The following is a 16,288-nucleotide window of genomic DNA, read 5'->3' on the forward strand; positions in this document are numbered from 1 at the left end:
TTTGTTCAATTTATAAAATCAAATATAATATATGTATTTCTCCAAATAAATACGTATATCTGGAGTGAACTACCAGGTTTCTTTTTGACACAGTCTGATTCAGCAAAATACGATCCATATATACATATTACAGCATAAAAAAGAGTTATTACCTTTCTCCACTTCTTTATTTCTTTGCTTGTTTTCTTCTAAAGAATGCACTTTCCTGAGAATTTTACTTGAAACAAATTTTCCACTTTTACTACGAGGTTTTCCCTGTGTCGCCATTACATAAACAAATTACAAATTTATCTCCAATTGTAGAAGAGCACATAAAGGGGCATAATCAAATATTATTTTTTAAAACCAATTTCGGTGAAAATCCGGATTATTTTTATTGGAACTCTTTATTTCGAGGAGATACAAAAAAAAATGCTCGAGGAACGTGTCGTCTGACCTTAACAAAATCGAGTGTCTAAAAATTAACCATTTGTCTATCTCTCAAACAAATCATACAAATGTACATTACATGTACTGTTTTAAAAGGACTTAGACACGATTTTAGATCAAAATTTTATTTTTTGATTTTTATGTATAAAATGGTTTACCAGCACATTTTGAATGATTGACCAAAATTTGAATGTTAGTAGTCAAGTTATAAGAGAGGTATTGGAGTAAGATTCATTGTTTTGTAAACAAAGATCGAGTCTTATATTTGTTTACAAATAATGTCAAGAACAGAATTACAATTTCTTTGACAAAAAGACCCGTGGCAAACAAGGTAAACTGATTCAATTTGTTAATAAATGATATTATTAACAGAAGAAAGCAACTTTTATTTGAAACGTATGGCAATAAATCACTTATGTGAACAATAAGAAGACTCGAGCTTTTTTTACAGAACAAAGAATGTCAACCTCTATATTTTCCATATAACTCAATATGTCACTTTGAAATTTTAAAAAGTATTGCGTTTAACCGCAAAAAAATGTGTTTAACCGCAAAAAATCTTGCGTTTGAATGCAAAGCTATTAATCCTTTTAAACACAATAAATTTTCCGACTAAACGCAATAATTTTTGCAATTAAACGCAATAATTTTGCGATTAAATGCAATGAATTTGCGAATAAACGCAGTGATTTAATCTTAATTAATTCCTTAGCTTATATATACATATATACTTAGTATATGTACCAAGTTCTTGATTTGATGACAACACTTGACACAAAACAAAGACTAAATTTCCGGTTTTCACTTGGATTAATTTATAATGAAATTGTAAGTTGTCTTAACTTGAATGCATAAGGCACTTCAAAGCAAACGTATCCTGGAAAAAAGGATCGCGCTATAAATAAAAACAAGAGAAAGAATAAGTCTTTGCTTATATTTGCTTCCAATTCTTCCTTAAAGATGACAGGCAAAATGGTGCACCAGTGATGTTTGCTAGCCGGATACTGGGTATCTAGACTGTGAAAAACAGTTGATTTGAAAAAAAACCCGGAAAAGACTACTTCGCAAAGAGCATTATGCCAAATCGAAATGTTACGGTACATTTCATCAATAGGAAAAAATGGCCCAGAAAAGAGAGAATCGTAATCTTTTGCGTTTAAACGCAAAACTTATTGAAAAGAAATTATTTTTTCTGCTAAGCTGGCCTAAATGAGCTTCCGTAATTGTTAATTCTGTGAATAGATATTTTTGCTGTGAATATTGGTAACAATTTAATTTAAATAATCAATTTAATACTTATGTACATATATGTTTTTAATATCAGTATTTCTATTATTTTGTGTTTTCGTAAAATTAATTCTTACTAACAGAGTAAGAGGAAAAATCCGAGAGGATCCGAAGGAAACGAAAATCGATCAGAAAAAAAAGCGTGTCGAAAGCGTGTGAAAAGCGAGCAAATCGTTTCGTGCGAGGATCGTTTCGTGTAAACCGTTCAGCGTTTCGTGTAAACTTTTCAGCGTCTCGTGTAAATCGTTTAGCGTTTCAGGCAAAGCGTGCAGCGTTTCGTGTAAACCATTCAGCGTTTCGTGTGAACCGTTTAGCTAGCGTGTAGCGAGGGTGCAACGAGCGTGTAGTGTAGTAGGACGTTTCAGGGTCTGTAAATGAATATATCCACACCATGGGTCAATACATATTACAGTATAAACCTGTACAATTTTTACCACTTATAATAAACTTAGATTGTTCAAATAATTGTATAACTGCCAACTGACGGATATGAAATCAAATCATTGTGAACACGGAATTGGTTTTCGTATGTACGAGGGTTGTCCAAAAAGTTCGTGGACAATCGCGTTTTTGTCATTTTAAAGGGGGTTATATATACATATTGTATATCTAACTCTTTGTCATAAGATTTCAAATCAAACTAAAGTGGTTTTCATAGAAATAAACTTAAATTTTAATGTATCAAAGGGTCGCGGAAAGTACACACGGCCCAGCGTAAAAATTGTTCGAACATTGTAATTGAGTTTTTAGATATGAGTACTTACAGTTTTTATAAAACATTTTAAAACTTCATTATTTTCTTTTGTGATGTAGACCGTATGCTGTACGTCATTTTCATACGTCATTTGAAACTATTTTCAAACTAGCAGAGGAGTTTTAATAGATATTACGGCAAGAACATGTCTTTAAAAACGCATGAAAATGCGACGTCAGCTGACCGCACGGAACAGCGCGCAATCATAAAATTGTTTCACCTGAAGTAAATCAAAATACCAGAGCTGGGAATTACCGATGGTAAATACCGGTATTTCCCGTCCCGGTAAATACTACTGATTTTCACTAAAGTGGGAAATACTGGAAAATACAAAATCATAATCTTTATTTCTTTAATTTGCTCAATGTTAAACATCTGTTTAGGATAGAAGATATTAACATTAAGCATCAAACACAATTAAGCATACTTTGCCATTTCACTGTCAGTTTATGAATCTTAAATCACCTATTCCCGAAGACCTCTAAAGCTGCTAGAGTACAAATTTTAGCCCAGCTTTTTGAACCCAAAGTTTAGTGTTTTACAGATTTATAACTCAAAGCACCAAATAAACTGTTATAATTACTGTAGGTGTTACAAGTAACAATTAAATAATCGCACATGTTGTTTAAATAAATAATTGACTCTTGACAGTTTTGTGCTCCTGTTTTTGGGGAGATATATACTATGAGTGGGGCAAATTGTCTTCTCAAGTGTGTTACATACTGGGGTAGTGACATAAGTCACACCTTACTTTTCATAAATTTCTTGGCCAATTTTCACACACACCAAATAACCAGAAGAAAAGAACATTAGTTATCATATTTATGATAACTGTATAGATGCACCTACATTGTATACCTGACTTAAGTCTTAAAAACAAATAACAATGGTGTATGAATGAGCCAAATTTGGAATATTCATAAGAATATAACCAATGCATTACTGGCCTGTCAAAACTTGTTAAAATCAAAGACAGTTATAAAATGTAATAGCTGACAAGGTGTACTATTGTTTACATCCCAACAGTTTTGATTAACACTAAGTATGAAGTACCATAATATGTAGTTATACTTTAATTCCCAGTATTTCCCGGGAAATACCAGTAATTCCCGGGTATTACCAGTATTTCCCACCGTCCTGGGAAATATGAGTATTTCCCGCTTTTTTGCCAACCCTGGTTGCCCATACACTCAATGCAAAATTCAAGGTGTAATCAGTTGGACCATAATCAAAATTTTGAAAATTCCTTTGGTGGTGTATTTTTATTTGATAACACCTTCAAAATGATATCAAGATTAAGAACATCGGACCATTCATTTATTAGGTACAAAATGTGGTCGTCATACATCGAATACCTTAAACAATAACTAATAAAACAAAAGAAAAACAAGAAAAAGCAAAAAGATAACAAAATAAGATAGAATCCCTAGCATTGCTTTCAATAATTTACCTTGTTGAATTGCAAAGTTCTACTCCAACAATAGGAGCGGAAGTATATTTGGTCTTCATGACGTACTTCCGGCCGCCTGTACATCCGTTCCACGCAGTATCATGATGAAAACTATACTCATACCAACATGATGTCGGGGTGTTAAAACAGGCTAAAAGGTGGATTGTATTAAATAAATACGACATATTGTATACAATGTATTATATGCTAATTGTTCCAACGATCTTTTTTTAAAATTTTATTTCGACTCACGAGGTTCTGGTGGAGTCACTCCGCATTCGTACCATGAATTGTACTTGTAAGGGGTCGAGCTGCCTATCGTTCCAACCGTGAAAGGTTCACCCCAGTTAGAACGCTTATATCCTAAAAATAAAAACATTCCGCAACAAAGACATATTATATTATCATTTTTTACAATGAACTCTCTTTTTTACATAGACATATAAAAGAACTTCCTGAATCAAAGTACCCGTAACCGTTGGAGCTGTTGTATAATCATTTGCCACTATAGCCTCAGTTTGGTATCCGCCTACAAGTTCACAGTGATCCGCCCCTGAACCATTACCATCACCAATGCTGAGAAATTTATCCGTAAAAGCGGATCCCAAAACTATCTTGTACCTGAAAAACAATTTGATTTGAACATATTTTTATTGCACATCATTAAAATTGGGTTTGGGCACAAGTTCCAAAACTTTGACCGCCCTCTCTTAATACACAGATATAATACAATTGAAATTTGATGTGTACAGAACATAAATAAAGGTCAATGGATATAATGGCAGTTTATATATACACTCAACAAAACTTCTTAGTGTTCACCCTAGTAAATAGACGAACTAATAAATATTGAAATTACAAATTAAGAAATTTTAAACATTTCATAACTGATAATATTTTTCGTCAAACACATTACTTAAACAAGACAACAAAGATTGAAATTGATTTCCGGTATTTTTCTGCGTGTGTTTGAATAAGATTGACAATGTCCTGTGATTGATATTTGTCTTTAGTGATAGTTTAAAGGAGCATGGTCACCATTTTGGCCAAATTTTATTTTTCTGTTTTTATTATTTGCAGTGCTTTTGAAATGTATTTCTAATGATCAAATGAAATTTGGATGCCAGTCGTTGAGGCTTACAATTCTTCGTCATGTAAACAAGGCTCGTGCTCTGTTTTTGTTTACATAGGTTCAATATACCAGTAAAAATCTCTTTAAAGCTGGTTTGTCTATCTTATTATTTATTTTAAGCATAAATAAACAGTTCCAAACGATTATCACATTCATTTTAGGTCTAAAACTGGAACTTTTACTTCAACATTCAAAATGTAAACAATCGCTTTGTTTACATAGCGAAGAATTATAAGCTCTGTAACTCGCTTGTGACTCATCAAATGACACTCAAAATTTGGTTGCCTATTAAAAATGCCTTACTGAAGCATTGTAAACATTAAAATCGAAAAAATAATATATGACCAAAATCGTGACCATGACCCCTAAAAACGAAAAACACTTAACATGGCCAAATGATCATGGAGAAAACATCCACTGAGCAGAATTTGACCAAATCAGAAGTGTTTATGATAATTAACAAAGGTCGAGGTCTCGGGTTGCAACCCGAGGTCAAGGTCAATGCATCGTTCTTAACTATTTGAAAGTTAAGTGTAAACAAGTCACACCAACAAAAAGACAAATTAATATGCTTAATTGATTTTATATAATTGTAAATATATTTTAATGGATGAACACAAGTTTTGCTGAGTGTATGCAGTCGACATGTATATAATTAACAATAGTGAACATATGGTTTTAAGTTAAATCTTTCTATGTTTCTGCTATAGCTATAAACTAATGTAAATAAATGTTTTTATTGTCACCTTTATATATAGACTGAAGCAGATTAAGAAAACATCTTACAAACATTTCAGCAAAAATGCAACTATTGGAAGAAATTTGAAAACACTGCATAAGTGTGTGCTGAAACTTATTATGAAGAAGGAAGATTCAATCCATCAATTGGTCCATTTTAGGGAATTAGAGAAATCGTATCAGTCTTGCAATTTGCAACTTGTTCTTTCTACATTCTTTCAGCTGTAAGAATGTAATCCTTTTGAGTTTTGAAAGGAATCCATAAAGGACATGAAAGAATAATTAAGTGTCAAAAATAGGTAACCAGGGATCTACATATGACAGAGGACTTGGAAAAAACATTGTTTACTATGTAAAACATTGACCTGATCATGTCTAGCATCGACGATTAACCGAATTCCTAGACAGGCAATAACAAGAAATGTTACCTAAAAATAACAGCTATTTACTAGTACAGTAATGCTTTTATAAAAGTTTGTCTTAACATGAAAAAAAGAAATTTTCTTTGCGTAGTAAACAAGACACCACTTTTGTTTTTGATAATGGATCCACAGCTCAGTCCTCCAATATACTTTTTTCCAAAATGGATGTCACATATTTTTATACGGAATTATCGAGGAAAATGACAACCAAAAAAAAAGACACCTCCTCAAGGAAAATGATCCCACACTGTCAACTACTTGCAAACTATCAAAAACTGTTACCTGGTGCAGCAAACATTTATAATTAATTTTACCAATTTGTAAACAGTGTGACTTCGGGCCGCGCGTATTTTTTTGTTTAAACAGAGCTAGTACAGTTAGAATAATATTCTTGAAAGACACAATAGTATCCACCTGTCTATATTCTGTCCCACACATATTTATGCAGCACATTTTCTAATCGCGAGTATGTTATGGCTTCCCACAGCGATGTGTAGAAAGTCACTTGTCTGTACTTCACACAATATGACGTCATAATCAACTTTGACATTACGATCTACATTCCTTTCGATAGTTCTCAGGGAATGTATCGTAACGTTAAAATTGAATTAGATTAAAACAATTCATTCATATCAAATATCAGTATTAAATAATCTGTAGATTTAAAGCTTCATTTAAAGTAAAAGTCTATTCATGAATTAGTGGTTTAGAGACTCCCCCTGTTATGTGTAAACACCTGAATAAAGAAATGTTAATACATGAAAAAAAAAACCCAGCTTGGCGCCGTCGAGGGATAATATTACAGTTTTTGAATATTTTAGGTAAAATTAGTAGAGAATACGGGTATCAATGAAAAACGTGATTGGGAAACCTATGGATTTATCCTAATTTTATTTAAATAGCATTTAATTAGGAAAATCTGCCTTATTTCGGTGATTTGGCGAAATGTTTTAACAATATCTTTTATAAAGAAAATATCTATTTGAAGCCCAAGCAAGAACTTCAAAGTGTATGACATTACAAAGGATTTTTCTTATAAAATATTTCTGATTTAAAGCCATTTATCACCTATGCCGATGCAATTTAATCAGACAATATGCAATGTTAGAAAATGCACGTCACGTGACAGCAAAGTACATATGACGTCAAAAAATGCATCAAATATTATGTGTGACAGTTGTCAATATATGATTTAAAAAATCTAACAAATTCTCCTAGTCAAACTATTTCGTTGATTTAAAGAATATCGTTCCCGGACACCTTAACATTGCTGCGATATTATTATATGTTTTTAAATACCCCAGGGTTCAACCGATCTTTATTGAATAGTATAAAAAATCCAAAGATTTCAAATTTCTTTTCTCTTGCTTGACGTGTTTCAAAAAACGGTTAAAAATAAATATCTACGAGGATTTTGCATTGCAAAAGACATTGCGAGTGACTTTCAAATAGATAAACGGTGTCAACATATCATGGATGGACTTTTTTAGAGCAATTGTGTAAAGAGTACCTGGTTACAGTAAATCTTAAATAAATAATAAATGCTGATCGAAGATAATAAGAGATTATTTCTAAAAGCGTTGGTAAGGGGTTGGGGCTCATTTACTGGTTTATACCCGCCTTGATTATGATCACACGAACATCAAAACACACGCGCTAAGTAAAGAAACTTTCTAAATATTTATAACAAGCGTCTGAGGGCTTCTATCATATCTAATGTGTCCTTTTAGCTCATTAAAACTTTTTATTTTTTTAAACTTTTCACAACGAAATTGATGTTGCTGTGTGCACCTTTCCCTGTAATGATTGGCGTCAAACAAGGCTGCTATATACTAGGTTTATTTTTCTTATTGTAATAGACTATGATATACAACAGACAGTCAAAAGAAGAGAGAACAGGGATCCGATAGCATTATAAAACAATGCTTGAAAACATTGACTTTGCGGATGACATTGCCCTACTGACATCAACAATGAACCATCATCAGTTCCAGACAATAAAACTTAAAGACAAGTCAGCAAAGGGTGGGATGAAGGTTAAATGCTTAGTATTGCAAAGTGCTGAAGCCAATCAGCAAGAGTGAAGTCAGTCTGACAGTCGAAAGAGGGAAGAGTGGAATTTGCACCAATGTCACTTAAACGGTGGAGGTACGGTACCACTGACATCAGAAGAAGGAAACCGATAATTGATGTATCCTTTAGGAGGTTAGCCAACATCCTGAAAGCCACGGGTATCAGCAGAAAGACCAAAGTCTCCGTCTTAAAGAGCCTAGTCCTGCCTGTTTTGTAATTTGAATATAAAACTTGGCAACTAACCAAGACGAAGGAAAAGAGAAATGTTACATTTCAGACCAAGTGTTAGAAGGATTGTGAGGTCAGGTGGCGGTAACATATCCAAATCATAAAAGTTCTGAAGATGGAATGAGCCAAAAAAATCAATTGCAAGGTGAAGAGCAGGAGATGGAACAGGATTGATCACATAACAGGGAAGGATCTAGAAGATTACTGTGCTGTAGCCCTCGGTCGGGCAACTTAGGAGAGAAAACATGGTGGCAGATGGTGGATGATGCAGGCTGGAGCTCCTGAAACGCTCCACGCTGTGCTGCCTTAGACCGGCCCATTGGAGGAATGATGTTTCAGTCTTCTGTTTTACTCCTGGCAGGGAGAGAATCATGCAGTTAAGTGTATAAGTATTCGCTGTGTGTAATATTAAGAATCCTGTTATAGGAAAGAAACATCGTCGATGTAAAATCTTGCAAGCCAAGCTAAAATATATATGTAAAAATGTTCATTCGACAGAACAAAGAATGTACTATATTTTCATCATGCTCAGATGTCGTTAATCACAAGCTAATGGCAAATTGCTCGTATGAAGGAATACTGAAGTGTGTATTTAATTTGGTAGCCAGGGACTAATCTAAAACAGATGACATGGTGAACAGTTGTTCTGACACACTCATACTGAACATTTACGATCGACCAAATTACGAGACAGGCCGTGTGTCACATGAAAACTATTTATATTGAACTAGTGAAGTGGAAACTAGTGAAGTGGAAAACGACATCATACAGTCCATCGTAAATAAATATAACCCTTTGGCATAGTATATCAGATACCTGTTATACTTTGATGTCTGATTAAAGAACATAGTGTGTCAGGTCACCTATACCTAGTCTTCCGGACTTTTTCTAAGATTTTATTGCGGATTTACTGGGGATGGAAACGACTTTTGGATTAACTTTAGTATGATGTAAATATAATCACTTTACTGTTATTTTCTCTGATATCTTTGCATAAAGTTGTGTCATTTCATATTTCACTGTGCTATAATGCTCTTCCTATCATAGTCAATACGCTGTCGAAGGTAATATAAATTGGTCAAATATACATTTGTCAAATGTATCTGTTCACGGTAAAACAAGCAGAAATAGAATCCCCGTAAAAAAGCTAAAAACAATTAGTAGGATAATTGAATACTGGAAAATCTCTTCTGACACAAATAGTGCGGTTCTAAACTTGTTAATAGTAAAACCAAATGCCTAAATTGATTGGTTAATCACCTGGTAGGACTACATAGAACCACGCCCACATACGGGGCGGAAGGATACTGAGTTCTCCGGACATAACGGGTTCCCCCAGTACATCCGTCCCACGTGTTGTCGTAAGTGAAGTTATACTGGAACCAACATGAAGCCGGTGTTTTGAAGCAATCTAAAGAAACAAATAAATTATTTAAATAAAGCCCGTCAGAAGTCGATTAATTTTATCATGTTTAAACAATTTAATAAATTAATACTTAATTAGATGCAGCACAAACCTGATTTAAAAAATATTATCAACTAAAAATAAACAATATTTTCAAACCACCATATTCTATTTGATTACTTTTATCGACTTCGCTATGTATGAATTTTGAATTGAGTGGGGTTTTATATAATGAATAAAGACATTTAGAAATAAAATTTAAAAAAAAATGTATGCAATATAGTTATATCGATATAATTTGTTTGTTTTAAATAACGTAAAGTCACAAAATATAAAACAAAAATATAAAACTAGAAGTTAATTATATTTTATATAGTGACAAGACAACAACACGAAGGAAAATAAAAATGTTGCATATTGTATGACACAGCGAGCAAAGCAATAGGCTGTGTTTAACTTTCTTATAATTGCTGCAGGTTGGTGATGCGATTATCAGATTTAGGTTATTCTTAAATATTTACATTTTCAACCGTCTTTGTTTGTGATAGCATTACGAGAGTAATTTTAAAGCCTATAGCCCATTAATTTTATGAAAGATGAGCGACACAAAATTGTAATAATTTTGGTCAAAACTTTGTCAAATCTATCATAAATCCCTTCGGCCTTTCTTAGGTTTGACCACGCCCCGACCAAAAGTATCACCTCATATTAATCAAAAAATGATTCCTTATTACTTAATTTAAAGAAAACGACACAAAGTCTTATTAGGTTTTATTCAATGAAAGAAAATAGAAATTGTTAGCTGGCTATTATATGTTTTTGTCGTCTTTAATTTATTCCATTTCGCTTCGTATTTACGCAAGTGCAGGTGAATGTAAATTCTGCAGCGTGACGTATATCATGAACAAGCGGCCTAGTCTTTCAGTGAGGCCCGGTGCCTTCAATAACTTAATTAATTGTAAAATATTTTTAAAAAATGCACTCTCTATGAATGCATATTTCTGACTATAAACATCATTTAACATCAAATTCTATCTATTTCTAATTTTAGACAGCAGTTGCAATCATGCGGCACTTTAATCAATGTCAAAAACATCGGTTTGTTTACACACGTAATATGGATTGAGTTTAACATTTTGTAAGCTGATAGGTGTTGATTAAGAATGCGTGATATCCACAGTATAATAATATTTCTTATATTTCTTCTTATATGCATTGTCATTATCGAAATTTAAAATGCTATCTTTGAGTACAACTAATAATGATAAACTATCATGCAAACAAAACACCAATAATTTGTCAAATTAACAGAAAGGTAAATCACTTGGCTTTTACCAGGTATATCTAGGCATAAAGAAGCAGAAGATGTCCAAGTTCCATTCCCTCTGCATTTAGAGGTCAAGACAACTGAAGTATCCGAGTTGCACGTGTAACTTAGGACAGTTCCGACCTTGGTGGATGTGACCTTGACCCCAGTGGAATTGGTGTCAGGGTGATCAATAGGACAATCTAAAATATAGCTCTAATTTAGTTTTTAGTTTTTTAATGTTGAGTTAAAATAAGATTCCATAAACCAGTTTAGAGTATTCTAGCATTTCATGTTTATTGAATCAATGGTAAAGCAGCGTGTATGAGTGTTCAAATATTTCCGATTTGCTTTTCATTTTTCTAACATCAACAAAAGTACAATTAATTTATCAAGCATGGTTCCAGGTTTTAATAATGAACGAGTTTATATTATAAACTTGTTTTCAAATTTTCCAAAAAGAAGTTCTTATTGTTTATGATCATACAGTAGAACATCGTAGTTTATATCATTAGTTTACCACATCAAAATACAGAATACATGTTTGGTATATAAATGTATTTTGAAAGAAAATATTTACGAGAATAAGATATAACGGGAATGTTAATTCTGGGGGTATGAACAGATGTCAGCATATACTTTTTTTAAAAAAAATTCTGAAATATTTTAATATGTAAACATTGCTATCATTGTTACATTTAAGTACATGTAAATCTTCATATGTTACCCGGGATTCCCTATTGTCAGAATGCATTATTGTTGGAAATTTTATATATATATTCCCAAGGCAATACCAATATCGCGTAGAAGTAGTTTGAATATGATTTCGATATGCTTGAAATATTTGCTTTTATTGTATTCATGACATATATATTTTTCATTCTTATAACAATATTTTCCATTTTTTGATTCTAGAAATAGTACACGCTAAGAATAAAATAAACGAAAGTATATTTTTATCAGACTATTATGTAAACCTGATTTGACGCATTTAGGTCCAGTTGCTGTGCTGACAGAACTGCCTCTAGCTGGACAGGACGCAGTTTTTGAGTCAAAATACTCCTGAAGATGAAGTAAAAAAGGTATACTGGTAATACTCCCGTAAACTTTTAACTTTATAACAAAATAATATATAAATTTCTCTAAAATGCATTTTGTACACATATTTTTAAAAAGTTATATTAGTTTGAAGTAAATATCACCTGTGGAATTTCATTCCTTCCAATGTAGATAAATTCAGGATCCGACGCCATGTTAGATGGGTCTGTTAAGACGTCACTATGTGACAACTCACATTCTAATCGTTTTCGGTTGAAATTTAGCGAAGCACAAAAACGTCTTTTCGAACATTCTCTAACACACATGACCATTCCAATCGGAGAAATCTTTTCCATGATAAATCCAGATAATCGTGACTCCGGTGTAAAAAGCTCATAAAGTCCTGCTACAGAGCCGTTTATTGAGAGGAGAACAAATATGATTTTTAAAATTGCAGTCATATTTGTCAAATGGGGTTTATCAAACCAATCTAGCATTTAATAAGAGTCCTTTAAAAACTCAAATCTAATCGTGATATACGAAGAAAGAGAGGCGTTTATAAAGTTTTGCAGTCATCATTGATTAGTTCTAGACCACTGAGAATCATGATTGATGGGCCAAAAACCTATTTAGAGCAAAACTTACAACTGAGAATTGATTTACAGGGAGTCAATATCAATATGCGTATGTTGATTAAATTAATGAAAGAAAAGACAAAAAATTGAATGTTAGGATTACGTCTAATAAAAAAACCGAACAAACAAATGTATATAATGAAAATAAAAATTTAAACATTCGTAATTAAAAAAAAAGGTTATATATTTTTTTAAACTTATAACCTGAAAATATTACAGTTAAAAAAAACGTGATATATGAATACATTTTACATCAATTTTTAATTATGATTTTAATTATTGAAATATTTTTTTAATTTAATTACAGGTGCAAAAACTATATATATAATCACATTTCCCCCTGAGGAAAGGACTGAAAAGACATACAGTTTTCACGGAGGGGATCTCACTCTTAATACAGGTACTGGTTTAATTGTATATAAGATAACAGGGTTGTTATTACATTGTTCTTTAGAAGGAACAATACAGTTAATCCCTGGGGCCCGTTTCTCAAAAAGGCATAGGTCCAAACGTACGCTTAATCCGGACTAAATTGGGGACTAAACCTCAAAACCAGACTAAGTTGCGTTTCACACAAAGGCGGAAACTTAGTAGGGACTAAATTTGGGTTTAATTATGCGCCTGCTAATGGGACGGCGAAAGTTCTTAGTCTGTGCACAAAAATGGCGAGTGTTTTGTTTCTAAGGCAAAATAAACACAGAATGTTAATTTTGAGTTGTTTTTCTTTGTTACGAGGGAAAATATTCACATTTATTAAAATATTTGTACATGTACGTATAACTTTAAAAATGCCTATTGTTCGATAACTGTTTCTATTTATAAATTAATCAAGATTTAAACAATTTGAAAAATAATGGTTTGAACTTATTAAACGTATGTAATATACATTACTACTCGTTAATGAAATTTACCTAAAGTACAAAGAATTATAAATCGGTATACCCCGATAAATGATATAAGCACAATATTTAAGAAGATGCTAAAATTCTAAATTAAACAAGATAGATGTATATAAGCACGAATAGCTTATTGATTTTTAAATCATTACTCAGTAAGTATAGACTAGAATTTAATGTTTCTAATCAAATTTGAACCTTTCTAACGAACTTTTTTGCAAAATATTGAGAATACTCCTAGAAATAGGAGCAACTCAAAATGTTTATAGATGTAATTTGTCCTTGTGTGTGGTTGTATGTTCCTTATCTATAACCTACAATTTTACAACACGTATACGTTTTCATTTTCATTTTTTTTTTACTCCTAGTATCTTTACAAAACCGTATAAAAGCTACATGTTATTTGAAATGTTTATGAACTCGCATTAAGATAAAATCAATTTTTGTTTGGTAAAATATCACTTTAAAATATGTTTTAGAATGCAGAGTGTATATCAATTTTAGATCTATTTACAAGCGCTTAGACATTGAAAATCGACAAGTTTTAAATTTGCCAATGACAATGAGAGTGAATATTTGAATATAAAACGGGGGTGAATAGTTCCCTGTATACGTATAAATGAATTTCACCCCCCCCCCCCCGAAAAACTCAAAAAACAAATCAATCAGTTGATTAAACAAAAAACAGAAAAGGGAGATGGGGAGAGCCTGGTCTCAATTATTGAAAAATTCCTGTGTTTTTAATTGTTTGCAATATCTTTTAAAACTATTATCATTTAAATCGCAGAAAATCATGAATCGTTTCCATGTCATTGTCTACATTCTTTCAATAATGGAACAAAGGATGGAACTTTTCTTCCTTCTGTAGACAAGGTTCATGTACATGATATTACACAGTAGATATTTTCGATTTCAGTTGGTTGCTGTTTAACTAATGGACATGTTATTTTCTATGAATAATTTAGTTATATGATAAAAAGAATCAAGCCTTATCCCAGCATCTAAAATTGTCTAAATATATATATGAAGCATGACTTATCAATCTGCAGACGTATGCCGGGCATTATGCGGGCTTATATACGGTACCCTGCCCCTGCATTCTAGAGATATTTGAATTTTACACGAATATTGTAGTTAATTTCTATGCATTGTTTCGTTCAATTAATATGTACGATTGGTCTCAATATCGTCTACAATACATGCATTTATTTGTCATATATTTGGTTTCTGAAACCTCTTATATCAGCCTCTTTCATATCAACTGTACTTCTCTAAAATTTCATTATGTTAAGAAGTGTAAAGGCATTTGTTCTACTTTCATAAATATACACTATTATGAATAACTTGATCAACCATGCATATTCGGTGGTAACGTATAATAGTGATATGTGTACTCTCGAGTACATGTACTATAAATTGAAAAATCAATCCACCACATATAATCATAGCCTTAAAGCAAAACAAAATAGCATATGCGCATGCTTAATACCCAGCGGAGATATCTAAATTCTGGGACATTTAAACCCTAACTTACGCCTCTTTCAGAAACGCAGTTTAGACCCGACTAAATATTGGCGCATCTTTGTTAGTCGGACTAACTTAAGCCCAAATTTACGCCTTTTTGAAAAACGGGCCCCTGATATCTTATTTATAATCAAAAAATTAATAACAAGATTTCATTTTGCCTATCTTCAGATCCCACCAAGGGGTAACAATGATCTTTGCACGTTTCACCCTTATCAGTATTATAATACATGTACCTACTAAGAATAACTTGAATCTAAGTTAATAGTGACAGATGAAGAGTTTGTCGCGAATTACTTATATTTAATAACATTTAAGTTATTTTCCCTATCTTACACGTGCTCTCCTGGTGCGAAGTTGTGCAATGGAAGTTTCTTGTCAATTGATATTTTGGTTAAAAAGGAAAAAACTGATATTAGGTACATAAAAGTACAAAATGAATCAGTTAATGAATATTTAAGAAAATATATCCATCCGATTTTCTATAAACCGAGATTTCAACACCCTCGAAAATAAATGTTGATACTTTAAAATATCCATTGAATTTTATAAACTAATTTTTTTCTAACAGTTTTCCTGTCCGTTAATACTGGCATACTGTACACGTAATACAAATCTCTGTGTTTTCTTTATAGCGATTTTGGGTGTAGGAAACTCCCGCCAAATCAAGTTAATCGCCAAATGTCAACTATGTTTGTACGGATATAAGCACATTCATAAACGCGCTAATTCAGATCCATGCTAACATGTTCCAAAATCGTTTACCGCCAAATATTGTACACGCTAAATATGATATGTGTACATCATTCAACATATATATCAAGGGGGTGCTAATTGTAATATTTTACTTGTTTTTCAATGTTTCATTTCTTCACGGACAGAAATATTTCATTAATTGTTATTTCCTTTTTAACTTAGAATTTTATTTGAAAACTTCAAAGTTGACAATTTCCAGTTGTTTTATAATTAAA

The 16,288-nt window shown here is 32.2% G+C and overlaps 1 protein-coding gene across 1 annotated transcript; it reads right to left on the bottom strand.

The window, feature by feature from the left end:
* Positions 1 to 3,916: 3,916 nt before the first annotated feature.
* LOC128185412 (uncharacterized) lies at positions 3,917 to 12,769 on the bottom strand. Its single transcript, XM_052855009.1, has 7 exons — positions 12,427 to 12,769; positions 12,202 to 12,286; positions 11,254 to 11,427; positions 9,774 to 9,924; positions 4,390 to 4,541; positions 4,173 to 4,283; positions 3,917 to 4,071 (listed from the first exon to the last, which is right to left on the bottom strand). The coding sequence occupies exons 1-7, from the start codon at positions 12,757 to 12,759 to the stop codon at positions 3,917 to 3,919; spliced, it is 1,161 nt and encodes a 386-aa protein (XP_052710969.1). The 5' UTR covers positions 12,760 to 12,769.
* Between the last annotated feature and the right edge of the window lie 3,519 nt (positions 12,770 to 16,288).

This window comes from Crassostrea angulata, chromosome 5, assembly GCF_025612915.1.
Source record: "Crassostrea angulata isolate pt1a10 chromosome 5, ASM2561291v2, whole genome shotgun sequence".
Taxonomy (NCBI): domain Eukaryota; kingdom Metazoa; phylum Mollusca; class Bivalvia; order Ostreida; family Ostreidae; genus Magallana; species Magallana angulata.